Source organism: Dipodomys merriami, unplaced genomic scaffold (assembly GCF_024711535.1).
Source record: "Dipodomys merriami isolate MVZ:Mamm:240054 unplaced genomic scaffold, mDipMer1.0.p SCAF_19, whole genome shotgun sequence".
In the NCBI taxonomy this organism is placed as follows: Eukaryota; Metazoa; Chordata; class Mammalia; order Rodentia; family Heteromyidae; genus Dipodomys; species Dipodomys merriami.
In genome coordinates, this window is record NW_027203270.1 from 13,264,563 (window position 1) to 13,292,560 (window position 27,998).

The 27,998-nt window shown below is 44.9% G+C and overlaps 1 protein-coding gene and 1 long non-coding RNA gene across 3 annotated transcripts; one reads left to right on the plus strand and one right to left on the minus strand.

Moving 5' to 3' along the window:
• The first annotated feature begins 3,586 nt into the window (after positions 1–3,586).
• Pipox (pipecolic acid and sarcosine oxidase) lies at positions 3,587–19,904 on the plus strand. Of its 2 annotated transcripts, XM_070027343.1 has the most exons (8): positions 3,589–3,776; positions 5,952–6,100; positions 15,065–15,278; positions 15,812–15,994; positions 17,341–17,487; positions 17,831–17,989; positions 18,535–18,610; positions 18,878–19,904. In XM_070027343.1, the coding sequence occupies exons 1-8, from the start codon at positions 3,660–3,662 to the stop codon at positions 19,006–19,008; spliced, it is 1,176 nt and encodes a 391-aa protein (XP_069883444.1). In that variant the 5' UTR covers positions 3,589–3,659; the 3' UTR covers positions 19,009–19,904. The 2 variants fall into 2 exon arrangements, with proteins under 2 accessions (XP_069883445.1, XP_069883444.1); XM_070027344.1 differs by lacking the exon at positions 18,535–18,610 and having other exon boundaries at positions 3,587–3,776; positions 18,878–19,013.
• LOC138830720 (uncharacterized) lies at positions 19,691–27,975 on the minus strand. The gene is made up of 3 exons (XR_011373057.1): positions 27,899–27,975; positions 25,236–25,372; positions 19,691–19,778 (listed from the first exon to the last, which is right to left on the minus strand). It is a non-coding gene; the product is annotated as an uncharacterized lncRNA (long non-coding RNA).
• Between the last annotated feature and the right edge of the window lie 23 nt (positions 27,976–27,998).

A 27,998-nucleotide genomic window follows, 5' to 3' on the forward strand; every position in this document is an offset into this window, starting at 1 on the left:
GAGCCACCAGCACCCCTCTCTCAGTATTATTTTTTATATGCATTTCTACAAGGCGGAGTCTTTAGGCCTGTCATTTCGAATAATCATAAGGTATTAATCCATTGTGTCAATATGCCAGAGTTTGCTCAGCTATCCATTGTTGGGTTGTTTCCAGAGGTGTTAAAAATATATATGTATGTATATACATACATATATATATATATATATATATATATATATATAAATGCACAGATATGCGTGTCATACAAATGCCTTTTTTCTCTCTTTGGAGGATAGCTTCTCCAATAGAATTTCTAGATCAGAATGTTTGAATCATTGTCGAATGCTGTCCTGAATCTTCCACTGAATCCAAGGCATTGTATCTCCAACCTCACAGCATGGGCAGCAGAAAATTGTGTCTTTTTTTGCTTATTTAATTGACATATAATAGTACCTTACAGTTATTTAATTCCCATTTCTTTCATTGCTAGTGAGACTGGGCATGCTTCCATGTAGGGATTTATTGTCTGCTTTTCCTTGTGTGTAAACTGTTCATCTCCTCTGACATCTTATCAAGAGAAATCTGGGGGTTGATCTCATATATTTCTACCAAGGCTTTACATTCTTAGTGAAGTATCTTTTTTCTTGGGTACATCTGCTACATTTTACTCTAAGGGAACTGGTAGTCTGAGGCAGACATCTAAGGCAGACACTATCCTGTCTCATGTGGAGTGGGGGTGACATAAAGCTGAGATAACCTTTAAATTTTAGAATGTTGGGTTTTTTTTCCAGGAGAAAAAAAAAAAGACAGTCAGATGGCACTTCCTTTCTGGGCTCCTGTTTTAGTAGAAAAGGAAAAGCTGGAAAATCTTACTCCTGTAGGAAATGTTTCTGCCTTCTTTTCCATTTCTCCCTAGTTTTTCCTGATCTACTAAAACAAATTCCTGCTAAAACTTATTAAAAAAAAGTAAAAGAAGAGTGTGTCAGGTGCTGGTGGCTTATGTCTGTAACCCTAGTACTCAGGAGTCTGAGCTCTAAGGATCTCAGTTCAAAGCCAGTGAGGGCAGGAAAGTCTGTGAGACTCTTATCTCCAATAAACTACTAAGAAAAACCTGGAAGTGGCACTGTGGCTCAAGTGGTAAAGCACTAGCGTTGAGCACAAAGAGACTCAGAAATAGCACCCAGGCTCTGAGTTCAAGCCCCAAGAACAGCAAAAAAAAAAAAAAAAAAAAAGGTAACAAACAAAAGGAAGAGAAGAGAGGAAGGGAGGGAGGAGAGAAGGAAGGAGGAAGGAAGGAAAGAAGGAAGAAAGGCTTTGGCCAAGAGGACAGCTAATGCTAAAGCCACTCTAGGAGACTATGTAAGCAAGCATTCTAGGGGTCTCAGTGGGCTACTGCGCTAGGGTTGGGCAGCTCTCTGTAATTATATGGGCTTTCTGGATGACTATTTTCACCTACTTACCATACGGCCATGAGGAAAATAGCAAAATATTGAAATCAGATTCATCACTACAAGCTGTGACTAGTATTTAGTATAGCATGGTGGTTAAAGGAATGGGTTCTGGAACTGAGTTCCTATCTTAGCACCTAGCCACACCAGATGTGTGGCTTTGGGCATATTACAACCTCTCTAGTCCTTGCTGTCTTTAATGGTATTTTAATTATGCTGTAGAAAAACACCTCTCTCAAAACTTAGTGGTTGAAAACATTTTATTCTAACTTTTTTTTCTTTACTGTACTAGGGTTTGAGTTGAGATTCTGTGCCTTCTAGACAGGTACTCTATCACTTGTACCTCATTATTTTTATGGGTACGAAATTTCAATGGGCTTGAAGGAATAATTCTTATGTTTTTATTTTTTTTGTCAATTGTGGGTCTTTCACTCTGGGCCTGGATGCTGTCACTGAGCTCTTCAGCTCAAGGCGATCACTCTACCACTTGAGCCACAGTGCCACTTTTGATTTTCTGGTGGTTAATTGGAGATAAGAGTCTCACAGACTTTCCTACCCAGGCTGCCTTTGAATGTGATCCTCAGATGTCAGCCTCAGGAGTAGCAAGGATTATAGGCGTGAGCCACTGGTGCCCAGCTTGGAGGAATAATTCTTTTAGGCTACTTGGCATTGTCTGGGTTAGTCAGTGGTATTTAGTGGCCAGGTGATCCAAAACAAAGAGAGGAAGCTGCCAGTCTCAGAAGGTCTAGCCCAGAAAGAATCATGATATGGCTTTTGCTGTGTTCTCTTGGTTAAGCAGTCCCAATGCCTGAGATGGGAGGAGTGACAAAGAACTTGGAACCATCCTTAATCTGCCAAAAGAGGGGATAAAAATACTCATAGGACTGTGAGGATTCAATGAGATAATGTGTTCAGAGGCAGATTTACTGTGAAGCCAATAAAACTTCAGCTATGGGGCTCCCTAATTGAATAGTCTCTTTGAAGTCAGAGCACCTAATTTTGTTTGCAGCCTCCTCCTCCTCCTCCCCTCCTCCTTTTTCTTCCTCCTTTTCTTTTTCTTTCCTGCCAGGAGTTGATCCCAGAAGCTCAAGCATGAGCTACACCCCAAGCCTCTTCTTCCTTTTTCTTAAAGAGGACCCTAAATTATATAAGAATCAGGACCTATAAATCTTGGCACAGAGCCTAGCGCTGGTGGCTTACATCTGTAATCCTAGCCTAGTCAAGAGTCTGAGGATCATAGTTCAAAGTGTGTATGGGTAGGAAAGTCCATGAGAATCCTATCTCCAATAAACTACTCAAAAACAGCCTAAAGTGGAGCTGTTGTTGCTCAAGTGGTAGAATGCTGGCATTGAGCAAAAAAGTTCAAGGACAGTGCCAAGGCCCTGCACAGTGTGCGTGTGTGTGTGTGTGTGTGTACACACACACACACACACACACACTCACTCCCTCCTGGCTCTGGCCCTGATGCCTGCAAGAGTACTTCTTTGCACACCGCCTGGCACAGACGCATTCTCTGTACAGGATCTCCCCTGGTGGAGAGTCTGGTGCCTGGTTTCCTCTGTGCCCAAAGAAGGGGCTCTTTCTCTCACTCTCCTTTCTATTTATTCTCCTTTTTTTTTTTGCAACACGAAAGTAAAACATGCTGAGAATAATTTCATAATCACAAATCTGCCCTCCCAATTGGCCCTTGTGTCTACCCCCTGACCTCACCTCCCATAGGGAGGTGGGCCTTACCCTGGGCATCCTGCCAGGTTCTTAGCCAGCCCTGTAGAATCTCTAAAGGAAATCAGGCTGAAGAGAGAAAAGCCGGCAGGGGGAGGCAGCATTCCTGGTGCCCAGCTTGGTCTAGGAGGCATTGAAATTCTAAGGCCGAAGTCCTGAGACAAAGATCATAATGAGACAGGAAGGTGGCATAGGAAGAAGCCCATTTGCATGACAATAATTGAGCCAGGAATAGAAAGCTAGAGGGATGCAAGGGTGAGGGCTGGCAGCTGAGCTGGGCTAAACCTTACAAATCAGTCTACCCAGCTCTGCTCTGCAGGGGAGGCAGAGGCAAAGCCCTGTGCCAGGCTTTGGGGGAGGAATAGAGGGAGGGATGAAGGAGGGCACTGACCCAGGGCATTGTGGGAACACTATCTAGGATGAACTTTGCCTTCCTTCTCCTCCTGTAGCCCAGAGCTGCTTTTATTTTTCTTCTCCTTTGTGGACTCTGTAGTTGGAGTGTTAGGGGCATGATGACTCCTCAGAAAGATCTCTGGGATGCCATTGTGATTGGGGCAGGTATTCAAGGCTGCTTCACTGCCTACCACCTGGCCAAACACAGGAAGAGGGTCCTCTTGCTGGAGCAGGTACTGTTTCTCTTTTGCCTTTTCCCACCTTAATGACTGCCCTTCTGTCTTTCCCTAGGGAGGCTTTTTGCAGAACTATCAGGCTATCAAGGGAGGCCAAAATTTGGCGATTTGTAGTTTAGACACTTGGTATGCTTCAGGACGGTTCAAAGTAAGTTCCACCCCCTCTCCCGCCTTCAAATTCTTTCTTTTCTTTTTTCTTTTTTTTTTTTTTTGTTGTTATTGGTGGTGGTCACAGGGCTTGAACACTGGGCCTGGGCACTGTCCCTCAGCTCTTCAGCTCAAGGCTAACGCTCTACCACTTGAGCCACAGCCCCACTTCTGGTTTTCTGAGTGGTTTTTTTTTTTTTTTTTTTGCTTATGTGGTGCTGAGGAATCAAACCCAGGGCCTCATGCATTGCAAGGCAAGCGCTCTACCACTGAGCCACCTTCCCAGCCCTCTGAGTGGTTTTTTTATTTGGAGATAAGATCTCACGACTTTTCCTGTCCAGGCTGGCTTTGAACTGTGATCCTCAGATCTCAGCCTCCTGAGTAGCTAAGATTAAAATTGTGAGCCACCAGCACCCGACCGCCTTCAAATTCTTGTAGCGTTTCTAGGTGTATTTCTTTCTTTTGCTGTTTCTTAGTTACTCTCTTGAAGTATCCCAGGCCCTGTTCTCATCATTCTTGTTACCCTATCTCTTCTGTGCCCAAGTAGTTGATGCAGCCCACAAAAATAATCAATTCTGCTCTACGTAATTGTAAGTAATGATAATTTTGTCTGAGCACCAGTGGCACGTGATTTCAATCCTAGCTGTTCAGTTGGCTGAAGTCTCAGAATCGTGGTTCAAAGCCAGCCTGGACAGGAAAGTTTGTGAGACTCTTATTTCCAAGTAACTACCAGAAAATCTGGAATGGAGTTATGGTTCATGTGGTAGAGTGCCAGCCTTGAGCAAAAAAAGGTCAGAAACAGTGCCCAGGCCCTGAGTTTAAGCCCCAGGATGGGCACAAAAGAAATTTAAGAAAAGAAAGAAAGAGAGAAAGAAAGAGAGAGAGAAGAAAAGAGAATTTTGCCTAGAGGCAAAGGTTGATATATCAGTCTAAAAGATAGGACTCTTTCCTGCATCTCCTCAACCTCTTCTCCCAGAACCCAACAGAAGCTTCTAGGTTTCTTTTTTTTGTTTGTTTTTGTTTTTGTGTGTGCTTGTACAGGAGTTTGAACTCAGAGTCTGGGTGCTATCTTTTAGCTTTTTTACTCAAAGTGCATATTCTACCACTTGAGCCACAACCCCACTTTCAGCTTTTTGGTGGTTATTTAGGGATGAAAGTCTTCCTGACTTTCCTTTCTGGGCTGGATTAGAACCACAATTCTGAGATCTTAGCCTTCTGGGTAGTTAGGATTATAGGCATGAGCCACTGGCACCCAGCAGCTTGCATTTTAAAAGCCACTTTTGGGTAGTTCCTTATTTGATGCACTGGAAGTCAGTCTTGGGTCTTGTTCTTCCTTAAAGAAAAGGCAATCTCATGAGGTTGCATCTACAGCCATTGCATATACTGGGGTCCTGCGTATCTGCAGAGTCCTTCAGAGCCCCTTTATAGAGGTTTCTACTTCAATAAGTTCTCCCTTTCTGTTCTGCCTGTAGCTCTCCAGGTTGGCTATGGTTTGCCCTTGGTAATGAGTTGGAGTAGTTAGAAATTGTCTTCATTTCTTTCTCAGTTTGCACAAATCCCAAGGGATCCCCGGGGTTCATCCTGTCAGGAAACTCCATCTTTTGTTAAATCCCAAGGTAGTTCCTTTATCCTGAGTAATCTGAAGCCATAGAGAGGAATAGTCAGCATTGTTTTCCTTGTCCATAAAATAAAGGGAATAGAATAATCTGGAAACTTCTAAGTCTGCTTTTCTATGAGTCTGTCAGGTGAGACTGTATCAGGATGATTGAAAACTAGCCAACAAAGGTATTTATGGAAGGGAGCGATGTTTGCCAAAAGGAAGCTTAGGTTAGTGCTGTGGAGAGCCTTCGATCATGATCACCAGCTCAGGAAATTGGCCATAAAGAAAGAATCTGGAGAGATGCTATGCGTGAGAGATGAGGATACGTGGTTCCTGGTTGACGGCATATGGTGGCATGGCTCCTAAAGAGGAGTACACTGTATGGGGCAATAACTTCCATTATCTCTCTTGTTCTCCATTTTTAGTTCTTTCTACCACATTCCCGAGGAAGCTCCCATGGACAGAGCCGCATAATCCGGAAGGCATACGTTGAAGACTTCTATACACAGATGATGGATGAATGCTATCAGATGTGGGCCCAGCTGCAGCGCGAAGCTGGAACCCAACTGCACAGGTGGGCAAGGGAAGAATGCCTTGAATCAAGGAGGTCTACATCTAGAGGTGCTTTGAGTGTGTGGAGAGGCATAGTATGAACACTTGGAATTTAATGGAAAGGGCCATAAGACCAAGATAGGTAGAGGCATTCTGTTCAATGTCATTATACCCTACAGGTACTGCTGGTTCCTGCCAGGCTCTGATTTCCAGGACTGGATTAAATGTTGTGTCCAAAGCTAGCAGAAGTTGTATTGGAAAAATCATTGGAGGGCTGGGAAGATGGCTCAGTGGTAGAGCGCTTGCCTTGCATGCCTGAGGCCCTGGGTTCAATTCCTCAGCACCACATAAGCAAAAAGAAAAAAGCCGGAAGTGGCACTGTGGCTCAAGTGGTAGAATGCTAGCCTTGAGCCGAAGAGCTGAGGGACAGCGCCCAGGCCCAGAGTTCAGGCCCCACGACCGGACCTCCCCCCCCCCAAAAAAAGAAAAATCATTGGAGAGATATTCAGAGCTAGTCAGGCCTGCATGAAGCCCTCTGAGTTGGAATCTCTATCCCTTTAGAGACCTTTTTTTTTTTTTTTGTCGGTCGTGGGGCTTGAACTCTGGGCCTGGGCGCTGTCCCTCAGCTCTTCAGCTCAAGGCAAGCGCTCTACCATTCGAGCTACAGTGCCACTTCCGGTTTTCTGGTGGTTTATTGGAGATAGGAGTCTCACGGTCTCTCCTGCCCGGGCTGGCTTTGAACCGTGATCCTCAGATCTCAGCCTCCTGAGTAGCTAGGATTACAGGCGTGAGCCACCAGCGTCCGGCTTTTAGAGACCTCTTTTATGGCCTGGTTGCAATGAAAAAGATGATATTCTCTCTCTCTTCCTTCTTTCCATTTTTTTTTGGTCATTTGTGGGGCTTGAACTCTGGGCCTGGGCACTGTCCCTCAGCTCTTCAGCTCAAGCCTAGTGCTCTACCACTTGGAACCACAGTGCCACTTCTAGTTTTCTGGTGGTTAATTGGAGATAAGAGTCTCCTGGATGTTCCTACCTGGGCTGGTTTTGAACCATGATCCTCAGATCTCAGCCTCCTGAGTAGCTAGAATTACAGGCATGAACCACCACCAGTGCCCGGCCTTCCTTCCCTTTTTCTCACAGTACTAGGGATTAAACTCAGGACCTTTCTTGCCAGGCAAGTACTGTATCACTTGAGCCATTCCTCCTAGTCCTTTTGTCTTTAGTTTATTTTTCAGATAGGGTCTCATACTTTTGCCCATGTCAGTCTCAGATAGAGATCTTTCTCCCTCTGCCTTTTGAGTACCTGTGATTATAAGCGTGTACCATCATACCTAGCTGGTTTCTCGGTCCTTTATATTCTTACTAGTATCACAATTTGTGTGTGTGTGTGTGTGTGTGTGTGTGTGTGTGTGTGTGTGTGTGTGTGCCAGTCCTGGGGCTTTCCCTGAGCTTTTTCACTCAAGGCTGGCACTCTACCATGTGAGCCACAGTTCCACTTCTGGCTTTTTGGTGGTTAATTGGAGATAAGAGTCTCACAGACTTTCCTCCCCAGGTTGGCTTCAAACCACAATCCTGAGATCCCAGCCTCTCCCAAGTAGCTAGGATTACAGACATGAGCCACCAATACCCGGCTCAACTTTTTATTCTGGGTCTTCACCCATCAAACAAACCTCTAAATCCATTTCATCTTCTTTTAATACAATCTCCTAAGGGAACAAAATGGGGGTGCCCTTCAGGTTAGATTGCTTTCCAGGAATATGGCAAGCTATCTTCCTGTTCTATCTCCAATCCTTTGGATTCCTCAATCACTGACTTTTCAAACACTCATGGGGAAGGAAGCAGAAAACCTGTTATGCAATGTCATGCAATGTCGACCATAACTTGTCATGCAATGCCATGTGATGTCAGCTATAACCTGTCATGCAATGTCATGCAATGTCAGCCATAACCACCCCCCTCTCACCTTCTCTGCTACTCCTAACTGAACTTCCTTTACATAACCCTGGTTCTACCCTACAGGGTGGCAGTTATTTTAATGTCTGAGAACCAAGAGGTTATGGTTCTGCTGCAAAAACACTATTAACTTAAGGACAAAGTGAAATCCATTATGCAAATACAGCCAGGGCAGCTAATTAAGGATTTATTCAGATGGCAGCTAATGCACCTAACACCCAAATAAAGAAGTATGCCTTGATGAGGGGTGGCTTGGCAAAGGGTCCCTTCTCTAGCAGCTGGCTGTGAATACTGCTGAGTGTCTTGTGCTAGGAGAAGTGCCCGAGGTTTCAGAGGCCACACTTACCAGTGGATGAGGCACCACACATATGCGTAGAGATTACCTGGAATCTTTCAGGAGGAGGAGGAGGAGGAGGAGGGCAGGAAGAAACAAAAATTGTGGCAACTACAGGTATCTCAGACATGACTGAGAGGAAAGTTGAGAGGTGGCACTTGGTAGGAGGTTCACATAATCTCACAGACCTCTTTGTCCAGAAGTCAAACAGTTGGAAGGACTTCGGAACAAGTCAGATATGGTCCAAAGTTCAACCCTAAGCACTTAGCTGTGTAGCTAGTAGCTTTAGTTGTTGTTGTTGTTGCTTGTGGGGCTTGAACTCAGGGCCTGGGGGCACTGTCCCTGAGCCTTTTCACTCAAGGCTAGTCCTTTACTACTTTGAGCCATGGCTCAACTTCTAGTTTTCTGGTGGTTAATTGGAGATAAGAGTGTCACAGACTTTCCTGCCCAGGCTGGCTTCCAACAGTGATCCTCAGATCTCAGCCTCCTTGGTAGGATTATAGATGTGAGCCACCAGTACCCAGTTTAGCTGTGTAGTTTGGAGCAAGCTGTTTAACCTCTGGGAGGCAGTTTTCTCACTTGTAAAGTGGGGGTAATAACATCTATTTCGTGAACCTGTTGTGAAGATAAGTATGTAATGGTTTAAAACAGTACCTGGAAAATCACCACTTCCATCAATTTAGCTCTCACAATCAGAAACTAGGAGCTGTTCTGAGTACTTGATGCAGGTTGAACATTCCTAATCTGAAAATCTGAAACCCAAAATGCTCCAGGGCATTCTCTTGCCTTTGCTTCCTGACTTGCTGCGAGTGCTAGTGTCCATTCCCCGACCCCAGTGAATAAGGAAGGGTCTCAATGCATTAATGTAAATCCCAGAGTCACTAGACTTTTAGTCTAGAATACAGTCTGTAAACATTTTTCTGTAACTTTGCAACTTAGTATTTTAGACTTTGCTGGTCATATGGTCTCGGTTGCAGCTATTCAATCTGCCATTGTAGTGTGAAAGCAGTCACAAACAGAATGTAAATAAATGAACCTGGATGTGTTCCAATAAAATTTTATTTCTGGACACTGCGATTTGAATTTCCTTGTGTCTTGAGAAATGTTATTGTTCATTTATTTATTTATTTGCTAGTCATGTGGCTTGAACTCAGGGCCTGGGCACTGTCTCTGAGCTTTTTTTGCTCAAGGCTAGCACTCTACCACTTGAGTCACAGTGCCTTTCTGGCTTTATCTGTTTATGTGGTACTGAGGAATCAAACCCAGGGTTTCATGCATGCTAAGCAAGCACTCTTCCACTAAGCCACATTCCAAGCCCTGTGATTTTTGATTTTTGAGTCAAGCAGTTAAAAAAATTAAAATATCTTGGTGTTTAGATCAAATATAAACAAGCAGAAGGTCAAATTTGGTCTCTGGATCACAGTTTGCTAGCTCCTAGTCTAGAAGGTACTTCAAAACTGCTTATGCCTCTCATTTCCCTTTCACCAAACAAGCTCATATCTAAATCATCCCAGCTCAAAAGACTGATACTGTCCATTTAAAGATGGAAGTATTAGCTGGTTGTCAGTGGCTCATACCTGTGATCTTAGCTACTCAGGAGGCTAAGATCTAAGGATTAGGTGTTTTTTGTTTTTTGTTATTTCTGGTAGTAGGGCCTGAACTCTGGGCTTGGGTTCTATCTCTGAGCTCTTTTGTTCTAGCCTAGTGCTCTACCACTTTGAGCCCTAGTTCCACTTCCAGTTTTCTGGTGGTTAATTGGAGATAGGGTCTCATGGACTTTCCTTAGAGCTCAGCCTCTGGAGTAGCTAGGATTATAGGCTTGAGCCACCAGTGCCCCACCTGGCTAGATTATGGCTTAAAGCCAGCCAGGGCAGACAATTCAGTTAGATTCTTATCACCAATTAACTAACAAGAAGCCAGAAGTGGAGCTGTGGCTCAAGTGATAGAGCACCAGTCCTGAGCAGAAAAGCTAAGGGATAGAGCCCAGGCTCTGTCAAGCCCCAGCCCCAGCACAAAAACAGAACAAATAAACAAAGAGAGGGAAATATAGCCTGTATTAAGACTATTCAGATGTCTCATAGCTCCAATTATGATGAATGAAGAATAATGTGAATGTGCTTTAAAAACCCATAAAAGGCTAAGAATTATAATTATTGTTGTTATTATTCTATCATCAACAAGTCCTTTCTTGTTATGGCTATCTTAATTTACTTAGGCATGCTAAATTTCTTGCTTCTTTTACTGAGTAGGGACACAGAACTAATATTTCCCATTCTCAACATACACTCTAATTTGAACTAAATGCTATTCACATCCATGTTACTTTTACTCTTCATTTTAATTTTCTAAAAGATTCGTTATCTTTGTGGTTCTTACTACTCTCTAGATTCTTCTTGAAGTACCAGTACCATAGTGTAATGTAATTAATAGAAATTATCGTGCTTAATGCCATTTAATTAAAAAAGAAAAACAAAACCTTTAGGAGTTGTTAGTGAAGGTGATTGTACAATTCTTTTTTATTCTGTTCTTCTGCTTCTTGTGACAGCGCATACTAAACATGCGTGGACTCAGAATATTTGCATATGTTCTGGGAACAGACAATGACACATATGTCAGATCACAAGGTCTGAATCTTTGTGATGTGTACAGCCAGGATGCAGATACCAACAGCAAAGCCCAGCTCTGTGGCCCATCTTTTTCCTGCCCCGCCTTCTCCCTTTGAGTCCTACTATCCAGCTCCTGACCTGGGCTGCCCCTGCTTCGCTGACAATATCAGACAAGATCACAGCCGTAGGCAGTACAGCTGCTGGCAGAACCTGGTGGCCCCCTCCGCAGCTGCTGCTTCCTGTGTCTGCGAAGTGTCTGGCTTGTCAGCCACATCCCCTCCCTGGAGCAGTCTTTGTTAACCAATTCCACCTCGGCCCACTGAGCTGAAGATGAAACACACAGAGCTCTTCCAAAACCAACAAAGACAGCAGCCATTACCAAGTCCCTTTCCCAAGGTGACTCTCAGAGTTGCCTTGCCTGGCACTTTGAACCCAGCTAGGAGGAAGGAAGGAGACTGGAATGGGAGATGGCAGACTCAAGGAGAGTGTCTGCCCCTTCCAGGTCCTCCAGGGTCCATCCTGTCCCCTGTCCCAAGCTAGTAACTGCTCAAAATCTCTGATCAATCTCCAGTTCCTTTCATCATCTGGGTCACAGTGGAGTCAACAACAAGGCCCTTGGGAGGAATCTTTAATGACCTCCTCCAGCACCAGATCAAACTGAGGTTGGAAGGAAGGTATGTGTAGTTCATGCCAAATGATTGGTCTCACTGATGGGCATTCTGGAAGGTGGGAGCTGTAACATTTCCAGGGTTCTCTGTCAACCCTGCCCTGGCTTCAGACCTTCCTTTCTAGGCCATCCCTGACCAGTCATTTCCTGGTTATCTTTTTACCTCTGTGGATAACTTTGTCCTTGTCAACTCTTCTCCTTCCCAAACTTTGTAACCTGGGTTTAATTAAAAAAAAAAAAAAAAAAAAAGGATGAGGGGGAGGCCTGGAGCACAGAGGTGAGAAATTGATGCAGAATGAGCAGTCTATTTATTGGGATCTAGGAAAAGCTATTAAGAAAATAAGCACTTAAATGATTTTCAATCTGCCCATGGAAGTCATCTATCTTCATACTAAGGGGAAAAGGCTGGTTCTCGAATCCTGGTTTTGATTGACTGATTTCCAATTCTCTGAGCATTTCCCACAGGAGCCTCTCACCTATCTGCCATAATGACAGGCCTTTGCATTTCCAGGCAGTGTTTTACATTTATTTCCGATTTGCTCATAATGGTCAAAAATCTCTTTCCGATCCAAGGCATTTCTCCAGCAGTGCTCAGTTTCCCTCAGGCCAAATAGCTCAGCTGTGATCCACGGAAAATGAGAATTTCCCAAACTTGTCTTTGGACTAGGGGAGGGTCCGGCATCACAAATTCAGATGGAAAATTTCCCACTGTTAGATCAATATCTGGGCTAAGAAATAAATGCCACAGGGGCAGAGAGCTGGAGCAAAATGATTACAATCGGCACAATTACATTCACCGGCAGAATCAGCTCACTGATTACTCCTAGGGTTGGGGAGCTCCCGCTACATCCACCGCAGGACAGCTTGGGAATTAGAACATCACTCAGCATTTCATAATTCGACAGATTTTCCCATTGTCTTGGCATGAGTTCATTTTCCCCATCTAGTGTGTCCCTGTAAGAAGAGTTCTTATGTTAAGGAAAGGAAGCAAGAAGATGGGAAAAAGGAAGGTAGGAGGGAAGGAAGGGTAGAATAAAGGGGAAAGAAATCCTACAGAATAGCAGAGACCAGGGGTACTATCTTGCAGGCAGAGGTTAGAATGATGCTGTGGCATTTCTGGGCCAGAAGTCTAACATTGGGTCTATTTAGGTGAGTTGTAAACAGGTCTACCCCAGAATCTTACTAGCCTGGACACTCTAGAGTTAAAAAATGGAAGTAGAAGCTGGGTGCTAGTGGCTCATATCTATAATTCTAGCTACTCCGGAGGCTGAGGATCTAAGGATCATGGTTCCAAGCCAGCTTGGGTGGGAAAGTCTTGCGAGACTCTTATCACCAATTAATACCCCCTGGCCCTTCCCCACAATTGAGCCATGGCTCAATTGGTAGAGAGCTAGCCTTGAACCAGGACTGGAACACAAAAAAGTGTGATACATATGTGTAAGAGAGGAAGAAGGATCAAGGACATATTCCAGAGGCTGCAGGTATACCTCAGTGGTAAACATGCCTAGCATGGTTAAATCTCGGTTCAATTCTCAGCAACACACACACACACACACACACACACACACACACACACACACACACACACACACACACACACACACACACATACACAGAGCTAAATAAAAATTTTAAAAAATCACCTGGGTAACTTAAGCATACAAAGCAAGGGTCCACTACTGAGCTACACCCTCAAACCGCTTCCCCTCCTCCCCCCCACCCCCGCCTAGGTGGCTTCTAAATTATCTTGTTGACCATGACATTTACTAGGCAAATTTCTATGACCTGAGAACCAATTTGAAGTCCTATTGGGGGCCTCAGGAAAAAAAAAAAAAAAAAGAGTATCTCCTGGCTGGAGTATTCTGCAGCGTCTCTCCTCTGCTGAGCTTTGAAGAGGCAGAGCTGGCGTTGCTATCTCACCAGTGGTGAATGCTGGGTAGGCGGGGGCCGTGGCAAATGGATTGGGCACGCTGCGCAGCTCTGTGTACTGACACCGGCCCCCAGGCCTGCTGTGTCCCTACCCCCTCCCAATCTTCTCTTTAATCCCCCAACCAGATAATGTGGGATTTGGAAGCATGTAATATCCATGAGACTCCATTATAGGCTATTACGAGCTTTATTCACATACCTGGGGGTGATGCACCAGGCTGCAGCTGGCCAGTACAGATCCATAGGAATGGTCCCACAGATCAGAGGGACCTTTCTATTGTTTAGACAGCTCCCTCCCCAAAGGGGACTTTGGTCTCTTGTGACAGAGAAGCCAGAAACTGCTTTCACTCCCTTATGGAGTAGGATGGATGGAGGCACAAGAAGGAACAATTTAGAGAATCACTGAATTTATCACTGGAGTCTTAAGACCACCTACTGGTATTTTGTGCTTGTGATGAAAGTGCTGTTGCATTATGGGTGGGATAATCTTGAGCACTGCCAAGTGTGGCATTCCTGACCCTTGCCAAATCAACTTGAGTGGCAGCCTGAGACATTGTGACAACTACACAAATAGTGCGTACCACTTCTATTTGTCCCTAGGCAGCTTGGGAGATACCGTCCAGATGTGGAAGCACTAGTAGTTCAACAGGCACGTGTTCTGGAGGAGGAATTTGGGTCCTGAGAAGTGAGTCAGAGATCAAGGTCACACCAAGGTGATCTCAGGAGGAGAATCACAGTCAGAGCTCCCAATTAGGATCCTTTCCACAGAGCAAGCAACCTCTGGGCATGAACTGAGAGACAAACAGTCACACACAAGGATATATAACAAGGCAAAGGGAAAAGGAGTGGGAACAAACAGCAGGATGGTAGAATACAGAACAGAAGGGTCAATTCAACGAATGGATTGGGAGATAGTAGGAAAAGGAAAGAATCAAATAGATTCTAAACCTACTACTGTCGGGTGCTGGTGGCTCATGCCTGTAATCCTAGCTACTCGAGGCTGAGATCTGAGGATTGAGGTTTAAAGCCAGCCCAGGTAAGAAAGTCTGTGAGACTCTTTTCTCCAATGAACTACCAGATAAAGCCAGAAGTGGAGCTGTGGCTCAATTGGTAGAGTGCTAGCCTTGAGACAGAAGCTCAGGAAAAGCACCTAAACCTTGAGTTTAAGCCCCAGAACAGGTGCACACACACACACACACACACACACACACACACACACACACACACACACACACACACACACAGAAGATGTGGAAAATGAAAGAGGGTTTAGGATCTCTGTGGTCAAGGGTAGGATGGAGGGACAAAACAATAGTAAGTGTGTTAAGGGTGAACTCAGCAATGGACTGGAAAAAAACTGCATACCTAGACACATTTTCTGAATGCAAGACCTGATACCCTTGACCTGGGACCTTGATAAAGAATGAAAGCAGATGGTGGGACACTGATACATGCCTTTATTCAAATGGCTCTTTTTTTTTTTTTTTTTTTTTAACAGGCCAGCTGAACTCCTGTTTCTGGGAATGAAGGAGAATCCAGAATTAAAGGCAATCCAAGACACTCTGTCTAGGCAAGGGATAGAACACCAGTATCTTTCATCTGAGGAGTTAAAGCAACGTTTCCCCAACATTCGACTCACCAGGGGAGAAGTGGGGCTTGTGGATAAGACAGGAGGTATCCTCTATGCAGACAAAGCCCTGAGAGTCCTTCAGGTAACACTGACACAGCAGCACTGGGCCATATAGCACCTGCTCCAGGAATCCTGGAGCCTGATTAGCCAGTCACAGTTTTTTTTTTGTTTGTTTGTTTGTTTTGTGGTTGTGGGGCTTGGATTTGTGATCTGGGTGCTGTCCCTGAGATCATTTGTTCAAGGCTAGTACTCTACCACTTTGAGCCACAGTGCCACTTCCAGTTTTCTGGTGGTTAATTGGAGATAAGAGTCTCACTTCAAACTACGAATCTCAGATCTCAGTCTCCTGATTAGCTAGGATTACAAGTGTGAGCCACAGATGCCCAGCTTCAGCCACAGCTTATTTTTTGGGCTGGGGATCTTTGTTCTGTCGGCTTTGGGATTGTCCATTGTGTCAGGGCACTTTTATATTCCATGAATGGCCTTGTCAAATAGTAGGGTATGGGAAGAAGGTCTAGATTCTGCACTCTCTTGTCTACCTTAAGTGAAAGGCTTTGTCCAAAAGGGCTAAGTATACACATAACCAATTTACCTTTCTGTGATCTTTTCTGTCAGAATGCAATTCGCCAGCTAGGAGGCACAATGTGTGATGGAGAGAAAGTGGTGGAGATAAGACCAGGGCAACCAGCTATGGTGAAAACTACCTCTAAGAGCTACCAGGCCAAGAGCTTGATCATCACAGCAGGTCCTTGGACCAAGGACCTCCTCAGTCCTCTGGGAATTGAGTTACCTCTCCAGGTAAGGGCAAGCTGGAGACCTAAGAGTCAATACTTAAGAGAAGCCTTGAAAGCAAATGGACTTTAACTTTGAATCCTGTATCTACCTCTTATTAGTGGATGACCTTGGGCAAATTAGTTCACCTCCTTGAGCCTCAGTTTTTATCAATATGAAGAGTAATAGCTACCTCAAAAGGCTGTTGGAGAATTAAAGGCTGTTGGAGAATTAAATTATACAGTGTGTATAGCCCTTAGGAGACAACCTGGATTACAGTGAGCACTGAATAAATACAAGGTATTATCAACTTCTGAAAAGAGAGGGAAGTAGGACTGTGGTGCAGTTATGCGAGTAAAGTAAGGCAGAAGAGACAGAGGTTTGGGGATCTTTGTACATCAGATAGAAAAGTAAGAGTGGGAGAAGAGACAGAGGTTTGGGGATCTTTGTACAGCTTTGTACATCTGGTGTCTCTTCTCCCCTCTTACTTTTTTCACATAACTGTACCCCAGTGCTACTTCCCTCTCTTTTCAGAAGTTGATAATACTTCATATTTATTCAGTGCTTACTGTAAGTACCATGAGAACTGAATAAAATGAAGATGGATGTATGAAAGGGTTGTAGCACTCCAACAGAAACTGACCTCATTGTCTACAGAGTTCCATGGTTTCACTCCTTTTTTCTTTTTCTTTTTGGTAGACCATGGGCTTGAACTCGAGGCCTGGGAGCTGTCCCTGTGCTCTTTAGCTCAAGGCGAGCGCTCTATCACTTGAGCTACAGCGCCACTTCCAGTTTTCTGGAGATAAGAGTCTCACAGACTTACTTGCCCGGGTTGGCTTTGAACCGCGATCCTCAGAGCTCAGCCTCCTCAGTAGCTAGGATTACAGGTGTGAGCCACTGCAGCCCAGCTTCCTGAACTCTTTTCCTCAAGGATAACTCTCTACCACTTTGAGGCCCAGCTCCTCTTCCGGTTTTCTGGTGGCTCATTGGAGATAAGAGTCTCATGAGGGCTGGGAAGGTGGCTCAGTGGTAGAATGCTTGCCTTGCATGCATGAGGCCCTGGGTTCAATTCCTCAGCACCACATAAGCAGAAAAAAAAAGCCGGAAGTGGCGCTGTGGCTCAAGTGGTAGAGCGCTAGCCTTGAGGTAAAGAGCTGAGGAACAGTGCCCAGGCCCAGAGTTCAGGCCTACGACCGGATCTGCCCCCACCCGCCCCCCCAAAAAAAAAGAGTTTCATGAACTTTCCTGCCTGGACTGGCTTTGAATCATGATCCTCAGATCTCAGCCTCCTGAGTAACTAGGATTATAGGCATGACTACTGGCACCTGGCTTTGTTTCACTCCTTTATTCTCCATTTCCTCTTGTACCTAAAGGTCTTGCGGATCAATGTGTGTTACTGGAAAGAGAAGGTTCCTGGGAGCTACAGTGTGTCCCAGGCATTTCCATGCTTCCTGAGCTTGGACGTGGCTCCCCATCATGTCTATGGGATCCCTTCAGGGGAGTACCCAGGGCTGATGAAGGTGAGTGGGAAGGCCAAGAAGGCTACTAGGTACCCATGGTGTAGCTGCTCTATCTTGCTGCTCCTAGACATTACCAGAATTCCCCTCTCTGAACAGGAGCCTGCTTCACTCTTTCTATTGCTTTGCGCTGTTTGAGGCCCAGCCAAGGGTGCTTTTCTTTTGTTAACACAGGATAGGTACAGGGCTCCAGTAGGAAACTCCAAGTGACCACAAACAGTGTCCTTTGGGACTGGGGAAGGCTGTGATGATGGATAGAGACACCCCTGGGTCCTAGCCTGTCCTTCTTTGGTGGGTGTGCATGGAAGGCCAGTGTTCCTGCTCACACTGCTCTGATGGGGACTAGGTCTGCTATCATCATGGAAATAATGTGGCCCCTGATGAGCGGGACTGCCCTACTGCCTTCTCAGACATCCCAGACATCCAGATCCTGAGGCAGTTTGTCAGAGACTACTTACCTGACCTGAACCCTGAGCCAGACATCATGGAGCGTTGTATGTACACGGTAAGAGAACTGGGCTGGCTCGAGAGAGCAGGGGCAGGAGACAGACAGATCTTAACCCTTGACACTGTACGTGACTTTCAACAAGCTCACTGATTCCTGTGGATTGGTTTATCTCTACGTAAGGGGGCCCATTAGAATTTTTTTTCATATTCCTTTTCATTAGGCAACTAGGCTTATGCCTGGCAGTCCCTCACTATATTTCCCAGAAGAGCTCTAAAAGATTTTTTGGCAAGATGCTCCAGTTGAGCAGGCCTTGGGGACAAAGAGAAGAGACAGATGTCACCAGGGCCTGAGGCATCTTGGCTAAAGGTAGTTTATATAATGAACTGAGTACCTACTGTGTTCTTAGCTCAGTTAAGAGGAGAGAGACAGATGGACAAATGAGAAAGCTGCACAAGCAGAGGGGGTACTGGCATGCAGGAAGCATGCTGGTGGTTCTTTCTATCAGTTTTGGAAAGTAATCCAGTCCCCTCCCTCCCATTAAAATCTATAGTTCCTCTTGTTCTTTGTCCTCAAAAGAGACAGGTGTGACTGTTTCTTTCTAGAACACTCCTGACAAGCATTTCATTCTTGATTGCCACCCAAAGTATGACAACATTGTTATTGGTGCTGGATTCTCCGGTAAGCCCTCAGAGGGGGAGATGGGGTGTCCTCAATCTAACCTACCTCAGTACCAGGCCAAAAAAAAGGCCCTTTGCATATGCCTAGCTGATCCAGCCAGTGCTTAAGGCTGGATAGTCAGAGAAGGAGTATTCATGGTGGGAGGCAATTTCTGGGTTTTGTGTCTGAAAGGGTAAGGCAGTCCTGCCTGGGTAATTAGCAACTTCCAGAAAGCTTAGTCTCTCTGTCCCTGAGGCTATGTGACAATCTACTATTCTTCCTTTCCAGGGCATGGATTTAAGCTGGCCCCTGTGGTGGGGAAGATCTTATATGAACTAAGCATGAAGTTAATGCCATCCTATGACTTGACACCTTTTCGAATCAGTCGCTTCTCTGGCCTGGACAAAGCCCACCTTTGACCCCTGACCAGTAGTCTTCAGAAGCCTCTGAGGAAAACTCAGATGAAGGAAGTGACCCTGAGAGATCTCCTTTTTCCCCCCAACTTTTCTTGAATCTTCTCTAAACACTAAATGAATTGACTTTTCTATTTTTCCTCCCACATCCCCAATTTCAACACCTTTCTTGTTCCCAGAATATCGATCAGACATTCATCACCACAGAGTAGCAGGGACCTTTGAGAGCGATGAGGCAGTACAGAGTGTGTGTGTGTGTGTCGGGGGAGGGCGAGGGTACCAGGACTGGCTCAGGAAACCAAAGCACTTGCTAAAATTCCCTTCACTGGTGACATTTGATGAACTTGGGATGGATTTGATTAAAGCTGTCCAGGGGAGACCAAAAAACTTGACCTCTTACAAATCACTCAGGCTCTTGTAGTTTCTTTACCTAAAATTAGAAGCATCCTCCATCATCAACTCCTATAAAATCTTAGCCGCACCATAAATGTTTGTTGGAAAAGATTTGTTGAACAAACAAATAACTGCACAGCATAAAATGCCTGTGATAGGCTTTTTTTTTCCATGTGACCTTATTTCTTACAGGCTCTAATTATCTCAATTATCACCACAGAATCTGTTACCCCAGGAATCCGTAGAGTCTTGATCCTCTTGATGCACTGCAACCTTCTCCTCTGATTCTTTGTCTCGTCCTCATCTTTTCTCTGGATCTGTAAAGATGCTCAGCTCCCCAGTCTCTCATTAAGGTGTATTGTCAGGTCCTTATGAAGATGGAACTGTTATACCAGAAAGAAAGAGAGAGACACACTCGCTTAGAAACCCTGTTCAATGTTTGAATGTTAAATGTGCCATTTTATTATCATTAGGATTGCTCCCACTTAATGAAACAGCATTAGCACCGAGTCGGCTGGTCTCCTTGCACTAATTGCTTTGGATGAGAACAGGCTCATAACTACCCCAAGGTGGGTGGAGGGTGAAGGGTGTAAACAGGGATTCAGCCAAGGCTGATGCATATGATACCAAGGAGGGGGCCCTATAGATTGGGCCAGTTTCATCTAAGGGAAGAGGATTTTAAATTCTCTGGGGAAAGAAAAGCTGGGACTAGATGGGGTGGATGTAAAGAGGAGTCACTGACTGGGGAAGAATGGGCAGTGGGAATGAGAGTCAAACTGGTCCCAAAGAAAAGACAACACAGAGGAAATGACTGTTCTTTTGTTGTTGTGCCAGTCCCAGGATTTGAACTCAGGGCCTCGGTACTATTCCTGGGATTTTTTTTTCCCTCAAGGCTAATGCTCTACCACTGGGGCCACAACTCCATTTTTGGCTTTTTTTGGATGGTTAATTGGAAAATAGAGACTCATGGACTTTCGTTTTGGGGCTGGCTTTGAACCAGGATCCTCAGATTTCAGCCTCCTAAGTGCTAGAATTATAGGAGTAAGACACCAATGCCTGGCTAGGAAATTACTCTTGATTTTCTTCAGTCTTTTAAGGCCTAGGCACATGCATCAATATCAGTTTCTCAGTGAGTTATAAAAGCCAAGCCGATAAGTCAATTCTGTTGACTCTATGCCAAGCCTACTGATCTCAGACAGTGCCTTGAACCTCTATGAAATGGAAATAACACGGATTAACAGGCATGTATGAGTATCAAATAAGACAACTCATTCATTCATTTTTTTTTGTACTGGTCCTGGGGCTTGAACTCAGAGCCTGGGTACTGTCCCTGAGCTTTTGTGCTCACTGGTGCTCTACCACTTGAGCCACAGCTCTACCTTTGGCTCTTTAGTGGTTAATTGGAGATAAGAGCCTCTTGGTCTTTTCTTCCTAGGGCTGGCTTTGAACTGCGATCCTCATATCTCAGCCTCCTGAGTAGCTAGGGTTAAAGGCTTGAGCCACAGTACCAGCCATTCTTTCATTTATAAACATTTGGCCTCTACTATGTGCTAGGCACTATAGAGGTAGCAACAAACAAAACAGACAAAAATCCTTAATCTAATTCTACTTCTAGGTGCCAGGCATGGTGGCTCAAGCCTGTAATCTTAACTACTTGGAACGTGGAGATTTGGATAGTGGAGATTGGAGGATTATGGTTTGAGGCCAGTCCAGGCACCCCTCCTCCCTCCCCTGACCCCCGCTGCCACCCCTCCCCCCCCACAAATGTTTGCAAGACTACAAGATTAGCTATAGAAGAAGCACAAAAAGGAGGCTCTTAGTTCAGGCCTGTTTGGGTATAAAGACAAACCCTGTCTCAAAAAATAAGGGACCACCAGAAGCCAGTGACCTGTAATCCTAGCTACTTGAGAGGCTGAGATCTGAGGATCACAGTACAAAGCCAGCTCCAGAAGAAAAATCCATGTGATGCTTATCTTCAATTAACCCGCTTAAAACCCAGAAGTAGAACTGTGGCTCATATGGCATAGCACTAACCTTGGGCACAAAAACTCAGGGACAGGAAGTGGGGCTGTGGCTCAAGTGGTAGAGTGCTAGCCTTGAGCTGAAGAGCTCAGGGACAGCGCCCAAACCCAGAGTTCAAGCCCCATGACTGACAAGAAACAAACAAGCTCAGGGACTTCTCCTAGGCCCTGAGTTCAAGCCCCAGGACTGGTAGCAGAAAAATGAACCAACAAAACAAAGGGCTGGAGGCTGGGAAGATGGCTCAGTGGTAAAGTGTTTGCCTTGCATGCATGAGGCCCTGGGTTCAATTCCTCAGCACCAACCACATAAGCAGAAAAACCCGGAAGTGGCGCTGGGGCTCACGGGGTAGAGCACTAGCCTTAAGCTGAAGAGCTGAGGGACAGTGCCCAGGCAGAGTTCAGGTCCCTTGACCGACAAAAAAACAAAACAAAACAAAACAAAGGGCTGGCAGAGTGGGTCAAGTGTTCCAGTGCCTACATGTCTAGCAACTATGAGGCCCTGTTTTAAACTCCAGTTCTGAAAAAAGAAATATAAGTAGAGTCTTTAAAATATATCTATTTTCTGAACTTATAGGCCCAGGCAGGAACTTCCTGAACAGGGTCGCAGGGTCACAACAAACTAGAGAGAAACTCAACAAATAGGACTACCTTAAAATAAAAAAGTTTCTGCACAGCTAAAGACATAGCAACCAAACTAGAAAGACAGCCAACTAATTGGGAAAAAAATATTTACCAGAAAAATACTAGACAAGGGCTTAATATCCAATATTTACAGGGAACTCAAGAAACTAATCCCTCCCAAACCTAACAAGCCAATTACTAAATGGGCAAGGGAACTGAAGAGAGACTTCTCAGAAGAAGAGATAAAAATGGCAAAGACACACATGAGGAAATGTTGACCATCCCTAGCTGTAAAGGAAATGCAAATAAAAAAAAACCCTGAGATACCACCTTACCCTAGTCAGAATGGCTCACATCCTAAATTCAGCCAATGACAAATGCTAGAAGGGATATGGAGAAAGAGGATCCCTATTGCACTGCTGGTGGGAATGTATACTAATACAATCACTTTGGAAAGCAGTCTGGAGTCTGGAGGTACCTCAGAAAGCTAAACATCGACCTCCCCTATAACCCAGCCATACCACTCCTAGGCATCTACCCTGAACAACAGGAACCAGGATACAAGGACACATGCACCTCCATGTTTATTGCAGCACTGTTCACAATAGCCAGGATATGGAAACAACCCAGATGCCCCACTACAGATGAATGGATCCAAAAATTGTGGTGTCTATACACAATGGAATATTATGTAGCCATTAGAAAGGACAAAATAATGGCATTTGCAGGAAAATGGATGGAACTAGAAAAAAATCATGTTGAGTGAGGTAAGCCAAGAGTAAAGAGACAAACGGCACATGGTCTCCCGGATATGTGGATGTTAAATCCAAAATGTAAGGAGATACAACAAAGTAAACAAGACTCGAGAAATAAAGAACCTCCACCCATCTTGTCGTATCATTACTAAATGACCCCATGCTGCTGTGTGCACATCTGAGGGAAACTAGGAGGAGGACACAGAAACAGAGGGAAACAGGGGAAAACATACAACAGCGGGACACATCAGCTGCACTGGACATTGATGAAAACGAACTAAGCAACTCAAGGGCAGCAATGGGCGGGAGGAATGAGAGGGAAAGAGGGAACAGCTGACACTAAGCAAAAGGAAAGAAATGTACCTATCACCTGATGTGGAAGAAATAGCTGTATTGTGAAAGCTCATAGAATTCACAGACTTTATAGACTACAATAATGACAATTGCCTCATGAAGGGTAGAATGTGTGATTTTTTTAACTAAGTATCACTATCTCACAATACTATGAAATTTGTGTAATTTATGTAATCACAATAAAAAATAAAAAATCTATTTTCCTATATTTACAGCAACATTATTCACAACAGCCAAAAGGTAGAAACAACCCAGGTATCCTCTGATAGATGACTGGATAAACAAAATGTAGTATGTACATACCGTGGAATATTATTCAGCCTTAAAAAGAATGACAGCCTGATACCTGGTACAACACAGATAACATGCTAATAGTACATGCTAAGTGAAATTAGCCAGACATGAAAGGACCCATCTTATACAATTCTACTTTTAAGGGTCCAGTAGTCAACTTCGTTGAAATGAAGAATGAATCATTGTCAGAAGCTGAGAGGAAGAAAAGGGTAATTGTTTATGGGTATAGAGCTTCCATTTCACAAGATGGAGCAGCTGCAGATTAGTTGCATAACAGTGTGGATGTACTCAATGCCACTGAACTGCACACCTAAAAATGGCTAAGTTGGTAAATTTTATTTTACATATATTCTACCACAATTGAAAAAAAATCCTTTTCTGCTACATGCTGTGGCTCATCCCTGTAATCATGGCTACTTAAGAGGCTGAAATCTGAGGGTCTCAGTTCAAGGCCAGCCAGGACAGGAAAGTCCATGAAACTCATCACCAGTTAACCACTAAGAAGCCAGAAGTGGAGCTAGGGCTCAGTGGTAGAGTGCTAACCTTGAACAGAAAAGCTCAGGGACAAGTGCCCAGGTCCTGAGTTCAAGATACAGTATTGGCAGGCAGAAAGAAAGAAAGAAAGAAAGAAAGAAAGAAAGAAAGAAAGAAAGAAAGAAAGAAAGAAAGAAAGAAAGAAAGAAAGAAAGAAAGAAAGAAAGAAAGAAAGAAGGAAGGAAGGAAGGAAAAATGGAAGGAAGGAAGAATAGAAGGAAGGAAGGAAGGGAAAGAAAAGAACATCATGAGTTATAAAGCAAAGTACTGTGTTATTATTGAGGGAATCAGGGAGAGGAGTAGAGAAGGACCAGCATGTGGTCCCAGCAATTCTCAACTGATAAAGTTGGGAGAAAGTAGGTTAGGAATGTTTCTCCGTGCTCCAGGCTTCACGGCTGCCTGTGGTTCCCTGCCTTTTCCCAAGCCGCCATTCTCCTCCCCCAGCCAGCTGCAATTCCCCTTCCAAAATATCCAGCCTTATTCAGCTTGTCATTGACAGTTAAAGCATAGGACCAATGTCTCCAGAGGCTGAGAAAGGACAAGTGGGGGATGCTACCAAGCCCTGTCTCAGCTGGCTATGGCACTCATGAGGCAGTCCTGTGAGTACTAGGAAAAAAGGAGCGAGTGGAACAGGGGAGAGTGGGGTGGGATGCGTGCACAGTTAGGGATGGGGTCAGCAAAGAATGGAGCACAAAATGACAAGGAGAGACTGGCAATGCGAGCAAAAAGGCAGGCACCACCAAAGCCCAAGGCAGTGAGCCCAGACTACCCAAAGGGGAAGAAGTGAGCATTTCTTAGTATGGGGTGGGATCACAAGGGGAAGAGAGATATGGGGAGTAGTGGACAGATGGGCATAGAGGAAATCAAAAGCCCATGCAAAGCCAAGCATTGGTGTCTCATGCCTGCAATCCTAGCTACTCAGGAGGCTAAGATCTGAGGTCTAAGATTTGAAGCCAGCCTCGGCAGAAAAGTCCACATGACTTCTTATCTCCAATAAACTTGCAAAGAGCTGGACATAGTAGTGTGGCTCAAGTGGTAGAATGCTAGCCTTGAGCAGAAAAGCTCAGAGACAGTGCCCAGGCCCAGAGATCAAGTCTGAGTACTATCACACATACACACACACACACACACACACACACACACACACACACACACACACACACACACACACACACACAAGCACGCAAGCACACACACACACACACACACACATACACAGTCAAAGCAGAAGGGGAGAACTTTGGGACTTGCCCAAACAAACCAAATGGCATCATGTCACTGCTTCTGTTCCACCTGAATGTGCCATCCAGTCCTTACATATCTTCAAGATGGAAGAAAATCAGAATCTTTCAGCAGGCAATAAGAGACCTCTGGAAGGGCAGCTGGGGTCTGCACAGGCTGCAAGGGAGAGATAAGGGCAATGAAGAGAAAGAGGCCTGAGATTGGCAACCAGACTAAGGAAAACAGAGGCAGACTAAAAATAGACCTGGGGTGGGGAAGGAGAGCCAGGCCAGAAGAGGAGGGAGAGCCGAGGCAATCGATGCCATTGCGACTCTGACCCAATTCTTCATCTCTCCGTCTCACCAAACTGACAAATGAGGGCTTGATGGGGAAATAGGGAAAGATTGGTGTGGAAAGAGAGTCAGGGGAAAGTAATTTGGTCCTAGGAGATGGGCGATTGGGTGGCACAAATCAGTAGTCACGGGGTGGGGGAAAGAGGAGCTAAAATAGTGTGTTTAATTCTAGTTCACCCCTCTGCAGAACTTGGTATCTGGAACAAGTTGAAGAACTTAACAGACGGCTGTGATGGCTGTGAGTCTAACTTGGAAGAGGTTCAACTATTTGGAAAGGCAAAATTTGAGTTATACCTCTACTTCTGTTTTTTTGCTGGTTAATTGGAGATAGGAGTCTTGTGGACTTTCCTGCCTGGGCTGGCTTTGAACTGTGATCCTCCAAAGAGCCAGCCTGAAGCAGCATGCTGGAAAGGGAAAATGTATTTCTATTTTTTTTTTTTTTTTGCAGTGCTGGAGTTTGAACTTGAGGCTCAACTTGTTAGGCTGGTACTCTACTGCTTGGGCCATGCCTCCAGCCCTGATTTTTGCTAGGTATTTTGAAGATGGGCTGTAGCAAACTTTTTTTTTTTTTTCCAGTCCTGGGGCTTGAAGTCAGGGCCTGGGCACTGTCCCTTTGCCTCTTTGTGCTCAAGTCTAGTGCTCTACCACTTGAACCACAGCAATACTTCTGGTTTTTCTGAATAGTTTATTGGAGATAAAAGTCTCACAGAGTTTTCTGCCTAGGCTGGCCTCAAACTGATATCCTCAGATTTTAGCCTCCCGAGTAGATAGGATTACAGGGGTGAGCTACCAACACCTGGGTGGGTCATTTTGTGTGTGTGTGTGTGTGTGTGTGTGTGTGTGTGTGTGTGTGTGTGTGTGTGTGTGTGTGTGTTTGTGCGCGTGCGTGCGCATGTGTGTGTGTGTTGGTGTGTTTTGCACTCAGCTTTGTGCTTGCTAGGCACTTGCTCTACTATTGGGGCCACATTCCCACCCTATTTTTCTTGTTTTAATTATTTTTCATGTAGGATCTTAATAGTTTTGCCCAGGCCAGTCTCAGATGATGATTCTCTTATTATACTTCCCACAGAGCTGGGATTTCTGTGGACAACACCAGGCCCAACTTGTTGGTTGGGATCTCGCTAATGATTTTACCTTCAATCACAATCTCCTCCATCTCTTGAATGATTGGGATTACATACATGTACCACCATGCCAGCCTGTATGGCACTTCTTAGAATGATGAATGAGAATTTGGTTATTTTAATGGTGGATATTCCATTACCCAAGAGAGATCTTAGGTTAGACTTCAGGAAATTGATCCCATAGGCAGATATGTGAGATGTTAACACAAATACTTGAGCACTATTTGGGTATTCTTTCCTGGACTATCTTAAACATCTACAAGTTCTTCTTCCTAGGTCTGTGGAAGCTCACCTGAAGGCTAGGGCCTTCAGTTGACAAAATGTCAGAAGAGTGCCAGCTAGGGAGCAATCTGGGCTTCTTATTACCCTGGAGGTAGGATTGGAAATAGGTCAACAAACATTTGAGGGGGAGGTACAGGGTGGGCTGCATCTGTCAGCCTAGAGGAGGCAGCAGGGACAAGGGGCAGAATTCTAACATGCAGGACCTAGTGGCATTTACATAACTTTGAATAATGAATAAGCCCAGCTCTGGGGTTCCTACACGGCACTGCTCATCTGCATCTTTATTAAGCTTTATAAATGATTCAGCTCCCTACCCCTTCCCCCAGCTCTGCCCAGCCTGCCCCAAGCATCAGGGTACTTGATTGCTCATTATTTTAGACTAGATTTGTTTCACCAACATTCAGTGAGGCATGGAGTGGGGGGACACAGGAGGAAGGAATGAATCCAAAAGGCAAGTGGAGTGGAGGGGTAGGGGAATCAGAGCACAGAAACAGCCCTGGGAAGGCAGGCTCACAGGCACCCTCCAGCCTAGGCAGACTGCGATGTGGGCATGCTGCTCTAACACGAACCTGGAGCTAGCATTTTAAAGAGAGAACTTTAAATTCCCTGAAAAGTGCTGGGTTCAAATCCCACTCACATCCTTGTTTCCCTTACATCTGCTGCCAATCCCCCCCAAAGGCCTCTAGTTCAGCCCCAGTTCCCCAGCTCCAACTCCACACGCAGCCACTTGAGCAGCCAAATGAGTACAGCCCCTGGGGAAGTTCTCACTTTTTCCTGAGGCAGGAATTTTGCTTTTTTTCACGGAAGAAAAAAAAAAAATCTGCTAAGCTTGCAAGGCAAGAACAAGCACTAGGCATATTAGGGGAAAAAAAGACAGGAATAGGCACCCATGATGTCTGAATTTGGAGGGAAAGAAATGTGCTGTCCACAGAGTTGGAGCATACCTTGAAAGAAGAGCCGCTTTCAGCTTGTCCGAGGCTGCATATTAGTGCCAGCAGCCCTGGGAACCGCTTGGTGGACTGGTTAGAATCCCGGAGAAGAATT

Bases quoted from the DNA above. Each gene is read 5' to 3' on its own strand.
- Pipox (XM_070027343.1), top strand. From the start codon at position 3,660: ATGATGACTCCTCAGAAAGATCTCTGGGATGCCATTGTGATTGGGGCA. The intron at 15,279-15,811 runs GTAACACTGACA...CTTTTCTGTCAG, and splicing joins AAGCCCTGAGAGTCCTTCAG to AATGCAATTCGCCAGCTAGG. The intron at 15,995-17,340 runs GTAAGGGCAAGC...TTGTACCTAAAG, and splicing joins GAATTGAGTTACCTCTCCAG to GTCTTGCGGATCAATGTGTG.